The 16,166-nt window shown below is 47.5% G+C and overlaps 1 protein-coding gene across 2 annotated transcripts in view; it reads right to left on the reverse strand.

The window, feature by feature from the left end:
• The window catches only part of Tow (target of wingless), a 45,715-nt gene that overhangs the window by 24,005 nt on the left and 5,544 nt on the right, over nt 1–16,166 (reverse strand). The window contains exon 1 of one of the 2 annotated variants that reach the window (XM_078188911.1): nt 13,391–14,066. The exons of the other annotated variant lie outside the window; for it this stretch is intronic. Within the exon in view, the coding sequence (XP_078045037.1) occupies nt 13,391–13,445 (55 nt within the window). The 5' untranslated portion in view covers nt 13,446–14,066. Of the gene's footprint in view, nt 1–13,390; nt 14,067–16,166 lie in introns of those variants that run through there. 2 annotated transcript variants of the gene reach the window in all.

A 16,166-nucleotide genomic window follows, 5' to 3' on the forward strand; every position in this document is an offset into this window, starting at 1 on the left:
CACCGCGGCGGCTCCATTAAGGCGTCGCACGTGCCAGATCCGATCGACGATCGGGGCTGGGATCGCGGATGGATCTGTCCGGAGACGAGTCGCCGCCGATCGATCAGTCCATTCCCAGCGATGATTACTTCGGCTCGCCTCGTTCGCGCGCGCATCCGTAACAAGGAATTCCAATAATAACGCGGAACGCGATTACTCCCGTGGTCCCATCGGGGCGTCGAACGCTATGCCGGGCCTGCGAATGCGAAGCGTTGCGTCGAATCTGCGAATTCGAACGCGAACGCCGGTACAAGCGCCACGGATGATTGCGGAGCCGTTCGCAGAAAACAATGTACCCATCGAGGTGGAGAAATATTTGGTCTTTTCTTCGTAAAACGTTCCGAGTGTTAATGGCGATTTTATAGATCACCATGTAACCATTTATCTGCGTCAATTTATTTTGAAGATAAATTTGACCACGCGTTTCGTCGATCACAATAAAATCAATAATGTCCAATTAATTAATCTGAATAGTTTTAATTATATTTAATTTAGGAACGCAAGGATGGAATATGGTAAGAAGAATTAGACTAATTAATTCGCGTTCACGATTACAAAAGCGTATTTGTAGAAATGTAAAATAATCCGCGCCAGACACAATATTACGAAAGCTCAATTCATGCGTAAATGTTTAATTATCCTGTGCGCCGAATTGCATTAAATATCTTTATTTCTGTCTGAATGATACCGGGTTTCGCAGACGCTCGTATCGAAGTCGAGCAAACCTTAATCCAATTACGCGCCGCCGATCGCGATTGAAGTTTTATAGACCGATTTTACGAGTGCTTTTTGATCGTGCTAATTGCCACCGACACCTGCTATCGCGATTAGAGCCGACCGAGGATCATCAATTGCGAACGTTACGGCTCGCCGGGTATTTATGAGAGGTACGTCGGTTTACAACGCGACGATGTTACCGCGCGCGCGTTGATAACCGAACTGGCGGCGTTCGGCCTTGACGGTGCGGAAGTACCGAGGGAGAGAGAGAGAGAGAGAGAGAGAGAGAGAGAGAGAGAGAGAGAGAGAGAGAGAGAGAGAGAAGTCAACAACCTTGTGCCGGATTTCGAGGATACCATTGGCCTTCGACCTTCGATGGGATCGACTTTCTCGTATCGGTCGCGACCGGTCCACCGGATCTCGGCGAGACCGGAACCGTTCCGGTGCTCCAACTTCGGAAGCAGCGAGCTCGAATCGGTAATTAACTTCTCCTCAACTCATTTAGCAATTGGAACTTCTTTCGTCGCGACGGCGAGTTATGTTATCGGGCTTGAAGTATTAACCCTCTTAATGCCGAAGATCGTTTCATAAAATTTTTGCAATTTCTTTCTGTAACTTCATCAAATTACATCGGAGGAGTTTTGTGCATTTCGCTCGGGTACACGCGACTTTCTAGGTCAGCACTAAGAGGGTTGCAAAGAGAAATGTCTTTCCGCTCGTTGGTTATTTATTTTAAAAAGCTATCTTTTGCTTTGTAGTTTAAATCTTGTATTCTCAAACAAACCTGTTACCTCCACCAGTCTCTTTGAAAAGGATGTTAATAAAGATTATCCTTTTCCATTAATTAAATGTTTCCGACGATATGTTAAATATTTCGTCTTACCCGGTCAACAGGTTAATCGCCGTTGAACGAAATCCGGGACACCTGCCGACGTCGGCCGAGCCGAAGGCGAGTCGCGTGAGCGCAAAGTGAATCGATCTGTTCTCAATTAACGCGTCGGAACGCGTTTCAGCCGTGGGGCTCGTCGCGTTTATAAACGAAACGACAATATACGTGTACACCAATCGCGGTGGAACAATGCAGAATGGCTACGGGCGTGACGTATAGTTACGCCGATATCGCTATTGACTGGTTCACGGCCGAACAAAAGCGAGCGCAAGAAACGGAGCGAAAATGGACACGGGATACGGGGTGACCAGAAAAATACGTGACACCGGTAAAATCTTAATCGCGGTTCGAAGGGTTTCTCTGTAAATTCTGTACTTCTGTGAATTCCAGGTTCGATCTTCGAGGGAAAGGTTAAGGGTTGAACGAAGAGCGCGCCGAGGACGAAGCGAAATGATGCTTTCGGGACACCGTTTACATTCGAAGAAGTCGATGGAAGGGCCGGGGATCCGGTCGACCGCGTGTAATTAAATGGGTCAGCAGATAAAGCTGCCGCGGGCGGAGGCACGCGCGGACAAGGATGCAGGCGTGGGAATGCGCCGATATACAAAGCCCGAAGTCTTTTCATCGATTTAATTCGATCAAATGATTTCCGTGCTCGCGCGGCTACCATCTTTCCCTCGTTATTAGATTCGTCGGCGATGCAATACCGAGATAAAGAGGAACTCTGAGATTGCGAGAAATCGAGAGGTTGCCGAAGCCAAAAGGACACGAAGAAGTCAGTTGGAAATAATTAAATAAATTGCGCAATTATTATTATTATTATTATTATACTACAAATATCTGTAAAATCGATGAAGTGTTTCAATCAGCGTTTCACTGGAGAAATAAATGATTATTTTAAAACAGACACGCGTAACACGGTCAAGAGAAATAATATTACCAAATATTTGTACTTCTTATTTGAAACATTTTTACTCGTGTTGGAAATAATGTAATGGCATTGTTAAATTTCTCTCGTGCCGTTCAGCGAGCTGCGCCTACATACTCCTGTTACAAACGCATAAAATCCGGAGTTCAGCGATAAACCTAATGTTTCACCTAAAGAATACCGCAAGTCAGTGAAATCCGTGCGACGAAATGTACACGATGAAATTGAAATTTCTAATTATGTCGCACGAGCTGAAGCAAAAACGTCGCTTTAATAACTGGAGCAGCGACACGCGTCGCCGCTGGCGCTGGACCAACAAAGAGTAATTAAATATCCCCAGCCGGTGGGTGTACCGTGAAACCGGTAATCCTCGCGAGCCTCGTGGACGGATATCTCGTCTGAACGATGGAACGGCCGTACAACATATCGGCCGCGCCGCGCAACACAGAAGCGTTGTTTACGCTTTGCGCGTCGGCTTCGGAAAAGCCGCGCTAAAAATACGCGATGAAATTCGATTCTTGATGGACAAGACTGGATCGACGATCGAACACAGTAGGCCGCCACTAGTTGATTCACCCCGTACATACGCGTCGTCCCTCCGCTGTTAATGCATCTTGGCAGCGGACGGAGCCAAATATAGGACACGCCGCACGGGTCGACCCGGTCTTCTTTTCCGACCAAACGAATCATTCAATCGCACCGTCGGCTCTTCTAGCGGACCTTCTGGCCCTGATCTAGCCAACTATCCCTGCCCTAGGCTCGGCAACCGGTGAATCACTTCATTTTCACCAATCTATTTATATCGGCGGTTCATTAATCCTCGATTGAAACCGAATCTACGATTCGTTCCATTTGGCGCGACTCTGGGCGGAGCGTTAACACAAAATTAAACTAAAATCTCCCCGTTCTCGTTTAATATATTTATATAAACGTCGTCGTTATTTTGTTTTCTAATAAAACATTCACTCCAATAAATCATAATGAAGTATTCGACTGAAAAGAATCAATTCTTAAATAAATAAATATTCATCCAAAACGATTCGAATAATGGCGGACTGTGCTCGATCCAAGAACACGCCGTAAAAAGAAATCGCGATAAGTCGAAATAAATGCGAATCACGTCATCCTTACGAAGCACTTTTTACGAAGCCAGCCGCTTTTAGCGTACAATGGGTTTATTATTAAATCGTGTCATCACGGATCCACGATAGATCGTCGCCCAGCTTGACGCGAGTCGAAGCAAACTACAAGCTACAGGCTTCTCTCCTTTAAATCGTTTCGACGTTGCGCAAACCCACGGTCCGGCGAGCAGCGAAAGGCGATGTAATCCGGCGACGAATTCGGAGAGGGATCGATTGGGCGGCTCGTGAAAACGTTCGTACGGAACGGAACAAAGGCGGCGCGGTGCCGAGAGCACACCGCGCTCTTTGATTCCGGACGGTCGGATTCACATTTCGGACGAACGCGCAACTAGTTTTCGGTGAACGACCCTCCCGGCCCGGAACCGCGAATCCCCCGGAATCACCTGTTGATTGTCTGTGATTTTTCGATGAAACCGCTCTCAGTGACTAATGAAATCCCTTTCGGCCGCGCGACCGCGGCGCACCTTTCATCTGCTGCGCGATAATATCTGGCTCCGCGGAGAACAAGCTTCCTTTTGTGTCCCTTTTCCTGTATCCTTATCTACCGATACGCCTGCACCGTTTAACCCGGTCGCGGCCGATCACGCAGCTGCCGTGTAACGTCCTGCCTAAACGAAAAGGCTGGTAGACCGCGGATTTTTCCGCGAAATACAAATAGCGGGCATACCTTGGTCGCAAGACGCGGTGGCTGTCTTTCGATCTTGTTAAAATATGTTTAATATATTCGATTTAATAAATTGCGATCGACGCGGCCGATTTTTATTTAGCGCAAATATCGGCGACAACGGCGGCGAGCAAAATAAGACCGGCTTTCGAAAGGACTCCCGACCGCGAATGTTTTAACGCGCGCGAGATTTCTGGGCGGTACGGGCGAGCAAACGCGCGCGCGGTCTGGCCGGATTTCTGCGGATTATTTTGTTCTCGTTTTGTTCTCGCGGGGGCTCCCCCCCCCTCTCGGTAAGTGGATCCTCGGGCGACGAGATCGTTAATCGAGAATGGCGCGGCGGAAGGAAACGATAGGTAGCAGTTCGATTTACGAGGAAGGAGGAAAAGAGGCGCGTCGCGACGCTGCTCGCTCCGATCGGGGCTCGTCTAGGCGTTCGTCGAATGGTATTACACGGATATGGGTTGCGGGGCTCGAATTACCGCGGTTGTAACTGGTTCCCGTGGAAATCAATACTCGCCAGGACGATTGATAGCGATTCCAGTGCAGCGTCGGGTCCGGGCCGGCGGGATACTCTCTTCTATGTAAGTAAAATAAACGAGAGGAACGACGCGGCCCTCCTCGGCCTCTATTAAGGCGCCGCGGCAATTTCTTCGGGGGAAACGTAATAGTCTAGACGACAGTGGTGGAGCCGAAAGGGGGACAGGAGGCAAACCGGGATAGAGAAATCCAGATCCTTCGCAAAGAAAACCGGAACCGTCTGCATAAGATAAAACTGGACAAAATTCGAGATAATCTAAGTATAAAATATTAAACCTAAAAATATTTTTAAAAAATTGCTTACGCACTTGATAATATTTATTGTATGATATAGTTTTTACTTATATCCTGTTGCCAGCGCGATAGTAATTAAGAATGACATTGGACCTAATAGTATACATTGCAGTACACTACAATATCAAAGTATATGCCCTTCTCAACTAATTAGCTGTTCTGAAGAGATACACTATGAAGCCGAACCCTTGACTTTTGTTTACAAGCACGCGCATCTTGCGCCGGCTTAACTTATTGTTAAGACAATTTATAGTACCTCGAGTACTATCTATAAAACGATGATAGCGTAATCGCAAGAGAAATTGTGAAAAATAAGGAAATGTTTTCGATACGCTTGCTACTATTTAATCGAGCTGACCAAGTTGGACTGTCTTCGTTACGGACACGGAGATTAAAAACAAATGTGCACGACTTCGTATTTACCATTTTTACGTCAACAATAACGTAATTAACATTAACGGTTGATCAGACGAATGTGCAAGTAACGGCTGGAAAGCGATGAGGATAACAACAAAGTGGCAGTAAATCACGTTTCGAAGGTGACGGATTATGCGGCACGACTTTAATTAGCATTTTCTTTGCGCAAGGTACGCGTCGTATACGCGAGAGACTATTGGCGAACGCCGTCAACAGGTGATAATAATGTTTTCGTTACGGCACAACAAACTAAAAATACGTTAACAGAGAGGTGTAGGAAAAGGCGTCGCACACGTTGACCCAGCTGCCCGATACAAAGTTTCCTCGTATCTTTTTATAAACCACCAGAAGACTTTTATCTCGTGCTTTTGTTTATGTCAAACTTCTCCGAGCCTCGACGCGCGGCTGGAGCTGGTTTTTCTCTTCCAAGTGAAATCGAAGAATTTCTCACTGTGTTGTGCCGGGGGTCTGCGAACGTGTTTCGCGCGACTACTCGATCGCGGATGCGAATTAAATTGTTCTTCCGGTACGCGCGTGCAACGAACACAATCGGCAAACGCCTGTGGCACGGTCAATTCGTTCTGTATTATCTCGAAACCGTGTTTCGACCTACTGAAAGTAAATTACAAAACAATAGCAACAGAAAAAATTCTGTCAGAAATAGTTTCAACGATTCCTTGCAACGGAAACAGACGTCGCACATTTTTTTTTTTTTAACCGAGAAGCGCGAGTCTCAGAAATGCTGAGCACATTTTGCCAGACTCTGCGACAGTTGCGCAGGTTTAACGAACCGAAGGCTCTGTTACTTAACAATCATGTTAATACGTGTCCGAATGCACGGAGAAGTTTCCAGTAAGGACAAGATCGGATTACCGTGTATGTATGTGTGTGTGTACATGTACCACGACAAAAGTTGGTTACTTCCGAGTGTATAGACGAGAGGAGAAGAGGAAGTACGCGCAAGGAATCTTAGTTCGAGGACTGTCGCCGGTCGGTAACAGTTGGAGAAGTTTGTGCTTCAAAAACCGCAGAAACTTTGTCCCCCGGCTAATAAACGGCAAAGAGAGGAGCGCTGGTAGAAAGGAGAAGATAAATGAAACGAATGGGCGGATCAAGCTGACCCGGAAAAGTTTCGACAAAGTCGAAATTCGCCGTGTGCTAACACGAAGAACGTAGCACCAGAACACCATCGCGAATCTCGACGAACGTTCCCAGCACAGCTGCTGCCTTCCATCCAAGATGGCGTCGCCGATGGAATGGTCCTTCAGGAGATGGAGGAAAAAATTCAAGTTTCGAATTTCGGTCGTTAGACAGCAGAAAAAAAGATATCGCAGAACTCTCCTCGAATTGCGAGGACACGTCGCAAATTTTTCCAAGGTTATACAGGGTGCCCCAAAAATGTCTAACAATCTCAGGAATTGGAGGATTCCTGAGATCGTTTCAAGCAACCTTTTCCTTAGCAAAAATGCAATTCGCGGCTTTGGTTACGAGTTATTAAAGAAAAACAGAGACGAATGAGAAGCCAGCACACGGATGGCGCTTGGCAGCCGAGCCAATCAGCGAAACTGGGCTTCGCCTGCTCGTGGACTCGGTCGCCTCGCACCAGTCGAGGTCGCCTCTCATTGGCCACTGTTTTTCCTCAATAACTCATTAACGCTGCGTCGGAGAAAATTTTCGCAAAGGAAAATGTTACTTCAAATGTCCTCAGGAACTCGTCGTTTCCCGATCGCTCGAGACTCTTGAAACGCCCTGTATTGTTCCCGGCACCGGGAGACATTTTCCGCGAGAACCGTTCAACTTTCCCTGGGAAGTTCGTCGCCGGAGGAAAAGTTTCTCGTCCGCTGTTAGAGGATATCGTCGCGACCGAGCGACCAGAAGAAGAGAGATCACTGTTTCCGTCGCGGAAACGCTGCAATCGGAAACGGGGACCCGTCGCCGTTGCGACGCTCGAGCGAATGTGTCTTCTTCTGTGCTCGAACTTCCCGACTCTCCTTCACGATTTTTTTTCCTCGAGAAACTAGCGGCGTCCATCTTCCGAGCAATCCGAGGAACTTTTATCCATTACTCGGCGCGTCCTCCACGAGCGGTTGATCCGTATTCTAAGTTACACGAGAGGCCTTCGGGCTCGGCGACGCTCGAGACCGATAATCAACCGGTCAAACTCGCGGGCTTCAGCCTTTGCGTCTATTACAGCGCGAAGACTAACGATTAAGGTAAACTTGGATTCAGGTGTACGTTATTATCGATGCAAATGGCATCTATTTTTACCGGCAGAATTCGCGTGCAGCCAAAACAACGTTCTCCGGTCGCAAATCAAATTACACGGTCTGAATTGAATTCGCATAAGAAAGAGGTACGGTGATCCCCCCCATCGAACGAACTCTTAAGCTGCGTGTTTGTTGAGACGATTGTTATTTAATCTCTGAATTACCGTGACTGGGCCGTTTTAGCTACCTATTTACTGTTTCTATTAAAAACTGTTGCAGCTGTTGCGCGAGTGGCAAGAAATATTTCACGATCGTCTCAAGAAATTTTTTCGCGTCAAAATCAAATGTTATTTAAAATCATTCTAAAATAAAATAGAATGCTATTTAAGATAAGATTTCAAACAACGTTGTTCCAAAAGCGATATAAAGATAATTACGAACAGCACGTGACTCGAGCTAATATTTCAAACAACGTGATTCTAAATGTGCAATAACCCGAAGTCGACACGGCACACAAATAATTATTCTATTAACGGGCGCGAGCGTAATAGCGACGGCGTTCAACCTGATTTCCAAGAAGGCTATACGCGCGCCAAGAATCAGCGTCGCTCGGATTAAAATACGTAAGCGCGGGAAACGCGTCCTGTAATTGCCTTGATTATCAGAGACACCGTGCGGCGCGCGTTCCGCCGCTCCGCGCGCGCGGATTTAATCGCGTCGGTTAATCGTTCTCAATTACACCGTGTAACGAGCGATTCACGCAAGGTTGCTCAGGTGCGTGGTCGCGGCGGAAGCAGCAGATAACGCGAGATCTCTCCCGTGTAATCCAGATTTTTATTGGCCGATAACGCGATAACCATCGAATATCCGTTATCAGCCCGCCGTGTTCCTCGACGGACGCGCAGCGGTGCACGTTTGTTTTCCCGAAATATTCCGCGCTGCAGATGAACGTGCATCGTGATCCGTTCGCGAAAACAACGCTTCAACGTGACGCGCACGGCCTTCCTAAAAACCATTACTAATGCCCCGCGTCTCTTCTCGTCTTGTCTCGTGCCCGGCTTAGTCGCGTCACGCCTCGTAATTCCGCAAATACTCGACTCCGCGCCAACGCTGATTAGTAACATTACGAGCGCTTTTGCGACTGATCCCGCGCGCTCCAAGCACCATTGCCACCCTTGACCGTACTTTTTAATTGCGCGCGCGAGCGCGCTCGCCGAGGCAATCAGCCGCGGCAAACTTTGTTACGGGGGACAACGGCGCGAGCAAGGTCGTTGCTGCCTGGTTTCGATAAAAAACTGCGGAGTTTCCGTCAAATTCCTTCAGCGACGAATTTGCATTAATCCTTTAACATTAACGAAAGCAATGATGTATCATTAGATGTGTATTTTCTCTACAACAATTCAACATCATAATAATAATAATTCCTCGAAGTAATACAATTCAGTTCGCCTCTCATCAATACGTTAGCACACGAGCAAAATGCTAACACATAATAAATATACATTTTCGTTTCCTTCTCGGTAAAACGATAACAATCGAGCATGTACTAACCATACTAACTGTGAAGATAATGCCAGGTAGAGTCGTTAACCCCTTATACTTTGACGAGCCTGACTTGCGATGGAAATATTTAGTAAAAGGAGCCCGTTAAATGCGAATGTTACTTTGTTCTTTAAAGTCGGAATAAAGCGCTGTTCTTTCCTCTCATCAATGTTTAAACGCTCGAGCAAATGTAGACACATCGTAAGCATACATTTTCTTTTTCTTCTAGCGAATCGTTAGTCACGATTAACGGCTAAAGTAGACTCACTTCAAAGATATAACAAGGTAAACGATAAACGCAATTCTTAACGGAATCAGTAATTCTGAACTCATCGGTAATTTAATCAAATTAAAAAAATTCAATCGATCGATGACCAGCACTGTTATGATATCGAGTCATTTCAGTCTCCTACTTTATATTTTACACTTCGATAGAAGTTTCCGATTATAATTGCGATAATAACGACAGAGCATGCGTTGCTTTATAAAATTTACGGAATTCATGGAACATTTTGCTATTTTTATAACAACGTATGTTTTAATTGAGAAACTCCGTATAAATACAACAATTTTATATCGAAATACGTGGAATCGGCGCAGCAAGTTCAAAGCGACAGTCGCAGCGCTCCGCGACGAAAATATGTATTCATGCCTAAACGATTCGTGCTAAAGTAGACTTTTCCTTGCAAAATGAACGAACCGTGCGCAGGTAGAAAAAAGCTGCTAACGGTGGCGGCGGGGGATGGGGAGGCTGTGGGGATGGACGGCCCTCGAAATAAATTGTTCATTTGCATCCCATTAACTGGGACGAGGCGGTTTGCCGGTCGGGGACAGGCCGATAGAGAGACCGCGATTGTGGCCGTGCCGCGGGCGTTTACGCCATTGCGTGCAATATTGCGCGTTCTATGTATAGTCCGACCGGTGTCACGAGTGCACGCATCCCCTCCCTCCCATTCCTTCGCCCGTGATTCCTCGCCGCGCCGCGCCGGGGTAAAAGTGACGTAGGATCGTCACACGACTTCGCCGCGCGCGATAGATCGGAAGCGGTGTGAAGCGGCGTGGAGCGGCATGGTGCAGCGAGGCGTGATCCGAGCGACGCAGAAGCGAGCCCGTCACGTGCTTCCAAGACGCGAAAAACATCAGGGACTTCGAACTTCCTACGACGGTGGAGCGGAACGACGCTACCAGCCGGGGAACCACAACGGAGAAAAGAGAAAAAGGAAGGGGACGCGGGCGGTAACATCAATAGGATGCCGCGCCTGCACAAAGTAAACGTGCGAGAATGAAAATATTATTTTCTGTAATTTTCCTCTTGTGTGCGGATCAGTCGATGGCTGAGATTCTCCTGATTAAAAAAAATCCATACACGACGTACACACAATTACAAAAGCCTTTTGAAACGGTACAATTTTTTTAAAAATTGAACCAAAATTTTTTGATAACTGCGTTTAAAATAATTGTAAGTAGATAATAATTAGTAGCAAGTAATAAATAAATTTTCGTGGTAAGCTCAGATAAGAGAGTAAAAAGAAACGAGCGTTCTCGAATCACTCGACTGAAAGCAATTCGCGAGAAAAGTTAAACCGCTGTGGAATTCGGTTTCACCATAGGATGGGGGCTGCGCCGTGTCAACCCGATAACAGACTGTCACGCAAATGCGATAAAGTTCGTTATCACAGGATTAGAAATTAATCTATTCAATCGCGTTTTACATTGATACGCGAATCTTTGTTTTCTTCGCCTGTATCAACCGTCGGCTAATTAACAGTGAAGTGTCAAAACGGCCGATTTCACAATGTTTTTTCGAACCGTTTGAATTATGAGGACCCTTTCACGGAAATTCATCGAATCATTTTCTTTATCCAAGCGCACGTACCAAGAAAAAGACGACGGAAATTCGATAGAAATATGCTCGATGGATTATTTATTTAATTTTCGATGTTTGAACGATGTATGCGCGAATCTTTTGTGTCGCAAAAAGTCGAAATTGATAAAACTGTCGAACAGATAAGAATAACAAGACAAGTATTAACAAATAGCAGCTGAAACATTAATTCAAGAGAAACTATTATCGTTTCTACGTTGCAGTGGATTCAGTTATCAATTTGTAGGCAAAGAAAGCGGTCACTTCAGGTCCGATAAGAGGACCTACGTCTGCTCGCGTGGGACGAGCAAATAGATCGAAAATAGATAGATAAGGGCCTAAACTGTGCTCACGGCCGTCGGAAACGAGGGGTTAGACGCGTCGATGTTATTACGTGTTTGTCTTCGAATGGCGTCACGACGCAGTTGCTACTACAAGGTTACAGGTGCAGGTTTTTTGCGAGCGGCGAAAGAGAATTAGCCGGTTATCGATAACAGCTCGAAGGGGGAACATAGCCGAAAATAAGTGACCGCCTTGTATCTCGTTTCCAAGGTCGACTCGTGATCGAGATGGCTGACACGACAGCGGTCACGTTCCAGCGATGCTTCCACCTACGCGGAAACACGCGGCATTGTTTCTCGTTTCGCATTCTTACGTCGTTGTGCTTGATGCGCTGGCGCCTTTATCGCTCGCTATTGTTAGCCTCGCGCAATTAACGAACGAGCCGAGTATTCGGTTAGCGTATCTGCTAATTTCCCCCGCGAATTACCAATATCCTTTACGTTACGCCGTGTCCGACCGTGGCAATTACAGTTAACGTTTTAATACACCTGGCATTTCATCGTTAGTAACCGAAAATTAACAAAGCTAATGAACGCTTTATCTGCCGGAAGCCTGTTAACAGTATTCTCAATGACTCTGCGAAACTCATTATTGCGTTACGTTATACTGGATATACTCTGGCACGGTAACAACTGTAATTGTTATTACAACGTTAATCGCTGGTTAACGTCGAATATAAATATAGCAGGCGTAGTTATTCTTGTTCGCGCGACACCGGAACGCGGGACCGATAACGCTGCGACGATTCCTCCCACTAGCGGCCACTCGAAATTCAAATCAGGATCGCGATCGCGCCAATTACCCTAGTCACGCGGCGCCGGGCCGCACGCAGAGACTAAATACCGAGCCGACGGAGCCGTTTACACGATTTTTCCGCGAGGTTAACAAACTCGGAACAATGCAAAAGCCGGATACGTTCTGCTGAAGCAGCAGCAGCAGCAGCTGCGTGAGTCACGCAGCTGCAACACGCACGCGCGCTCGCGCGCACCGCCGTACAAAAGCGCGAACACTTCGGGACGAGCGACGTGCTTGCCGCGGCATTCCACGATTCGCTTCTCCGTAAGACCCGCGAAACACGAGACGAGACTAAATTAGATGCAGCCTAATTCCAGTGTAGAATTACCGGCGGCTCGTGCGTAAGGAAAATCGTCTCCTGAACGGCGCGTCGATCGCGACACGAACAGAGAAGAGAAAACGATTCTCGGAAGTATTAGTCAACCGTTTGTGTCTCACACCCTTCTGACCGCCCGTAACCGCTCGACGACGACCTTCGAAATCAATCGCCAGACGACCGTTCCTCTATTTACTATTCGATTACGCGCCTCGAATGTCCAGAAGCGCGGCGCAATTTTGCATATTACGACGTTAAAGGTCTCCCCTTTCGGAAAAGCCGGATACAATTAGCGAGCCGGCGGGCGTTATTTCAAAAGCCCGATTCATAGCGTAACGAGATTACGCTTCATTAGCATCGCAGCCGGGTTCGCCGGGTGGCCGAATGACACACTTGTTGAACGATGCTGCGCGTCGGTCTGCGCACATCATTATTGTATTCCGTCGAACAATTTCAACAACAAGAGCCACGCTACGTAACGTGTTTACGGAATGATGCACGAGACACGTCCGCTCGTAAAAGCCTGAAGTAACGCGCTATAAATAACCGTTCCCTCGATGGCATTAGACGCGCTACATCCGCCATCCCATTCCGGCGTTCCTATTTTCACGACGAAGGGGAAAAGAAAGAGTGACAGAGAGAAAGAGAAAGGAAGAGAGCAAATGCCATAGAGACACGGGATGGGAGGGCTTACCTTTAGCCCGACGGGCCAGATGAGTTATATTTTGTCTTAACACCTTTAGCCACATCCTCGGTCGCGTCTGTTTGCCCTCGAGTTCCGACGTCCTGATGGGACAGGAAGTCCCTCGGGCCAGTGCCACCACGAGGGGACACGGGATCGTTTTTCTCACTGTCACCTGTCTGCCGGCGATCGGCGTTTCGCGCGCACCCGGTTACTTAACCTCACTTTTTTGCGAAACGATTGCACTAGCGGCGCGCGAATCGGTAAACTCGACGGCACGACGGCGTTCGATCGAAGAGAATGGATAGAACGCGAACCGGGCCGCTGTTCGAGATTCCGTTTTTCACTGCGCGGGAACCGAACCGAGACGAACGCTCCTCGCACACGAAATTACCACGAAAGACAGACTCCGAGACTAGAGAGGCGCGACCCTTTTATAGGCGGACGACGATCACGTAGGCAACCGAGACCGCTGCTCTACTACCGAGCGCGATAATATCGGCCTCGGGCCTTGGAACTTGTCTTGTTTACAGAGCGGAGACGTATCGCGAGGCGGCCGCCGCGCGTTTCGACCGTTACAAAGCGATTCAAAAGCGTTTAGACCTGCCACGGACTCGCACGTCCCAGCATTCGAACACGTTACGAACCGCAGCCTGCGCAACCGGACACTTTTAACCATTTCGCGCGGCATTGCCCGCCACGGCCAGCGGCAACGTCGCACGCTGATGGAAACTGAGCACCAGCTGCGCGCGCAGCTTTTCATACTCCCTGGAAAATTGAAAACCCCCTTGCGTATTTCGCGCGCGCCAAATTCGAACCACCCTTTCGCACCGGCCGCGTGTACTCAGTTGAATTATAATTAATATTCAAATTTATTAATGAAACTGATGCTGCAGAGGTGATTATTATCGCAACGACTACATATTTAACCTTTTTAAAATATAGAAAAATTATTTATTTGATCCTAGAACAATCACTTTTTAGTTTTCGACTTAAGTAACATTCTAGTGTTGCAGGTGATTCATTAACGTATATGTTACTATTATTATATGTTATGGGGTATATGTACAATATATAACCTCAATATCCTTAGTACACATTTGCACGTTTCCAGAGGCGAACTAAAAATTTCGTGGGGTCGCCGGCAACCTCAGGGGGTCGTTCTAGGGTTAAACGCATTATTGGTTACCCGGCGGGTAAACAGATATTTTTCCCAAACCTAAAAATATATTTAGACCCGGCGACAACTGTGGACTTATCTATAAAATTACAATCGGATTCACGATAATTTCGTAAACAACAAGATTATTTGCGTGCTCAGCGCGCAGTCGTGAAATTTGCAAAAATCAACGATAAGATGATGGCAAACATCGAGCTGATAGGTTCTACAGGTCGTCTCAGAACAAGGGGAATAGCTCCGAAGGTTGTGATTCATCAATTCGATGACTTTCATAAGCGAGCCATTGTTCCAGTCGATCCTCAGGGACGCGATACGCGAAGGAAACGGTAGTAGCGAAGTTCTAGTGGCATCCAGCTAGAATTTTGTCCATTCATCGTTGCATGTGATGTAAGACTGTCGCTGTTACCGTTTAAATGAGCGACCGGATGACTAAGGACGCGTAATCTCGAGGAACGGCGCGAATTAGACGAACGGAATGCACTGGAGGCGCCGCGCCGCCGAAGCGAAGCCATCCTAATGATATAAATATCGGAATTATCGCGCGATATATTTAGCTCGCGGACGTCGAAGCCGGTAAACAACAAACCGCGATCCGACGCGCGATTTCGCGGCGTACGAGATCGGCTCGAAATTTCTTGCGGGCTCGCTCGAACCGTTGTTTGGGATACTTTGTTTAAGTTCCTATGATAGACCCGTCCGAGAAAGTGGTCACATTTTTCTAGTTCAGTAAGCATTACGATGTAAGCATCAGTTCAAACGTCGACTGCCACGCGTTGAGCCTATAAGTTGTTGTAAAAATATTTAATTCAATTCTATGTTTTTCAGTAGCAGTACCGACAAAACTCTTAACCAGCGAACATGTCGGTTGGCAACAATATCTGAACAGGCTCGTTTCATCGTGATCGTAGGTCGAAATCAATTTTTACGACGCGAGAACTCGATAAAATTTTGATGGTAGCATCGATTGGAATTGGTCGACGACCAATCGGTGCGCGTAAAACATCGGCGTAGGATAAAATCGTCGCCGCTGTTTGCAGCGAGCGAGAATAAAAATTGCGGCGCGATTAGTCGCGGCCTCGGCGTCCCTCGGAGCCGACGAATCTGGGTCGCGTGACTCCGCCGAATAGAAAATCTATCAACGCTTAATCGCCGCAGATAATTTATTCCCGGTGGAATCAGGCCGACAAACAGCGCTCGAAATAGACGGCGGCGGCTCGTACATTTCCACGAAAAGTGCCGGACTATCCTCGCGGCTTCCCTGACGAAAACCGTCCGATTTCTTTTGTCCGAAGACGAAAGAGCCGCGCGTTCGCCGAGGAGGCCCGCGATCGGCAATCCACCCTCTGCGAAGCGACGAGACTCGGACAATGAAACAACAGGTTCCTGAATGTCACATTGTCGTTCGAAAGGTTGCGCTCCCCTTCCGCGCGACCTACCCCGAGCAGAAGCCTAATCCGCCACGAACCACGCACTATACCGCGCGTACGCGCGCGACCGAGAAAATCGATCGACGCAAGGGACTCACGCGTGCGTAGGTGTGCGTACGTGTACGCGTTCACGTACGCACGTTGCCTGCCTCCCTGCACGTCCCCCCAAAGCTCCCGTTCT

This window comes from Augochlora pura, chromosome 8 (genome assembly GCF_028453695.1).
Source record: "Augochlora pura isolate Apur16 chromosome 8, APUR_v2.2.1, whole genome shotgun sequence".
Lineage (NCBI taxonomy): Eukaryota > Metazoa > Arthropoda > Insecta > Hymenoptera > Halictidae > Augochlora > Augochlora pura.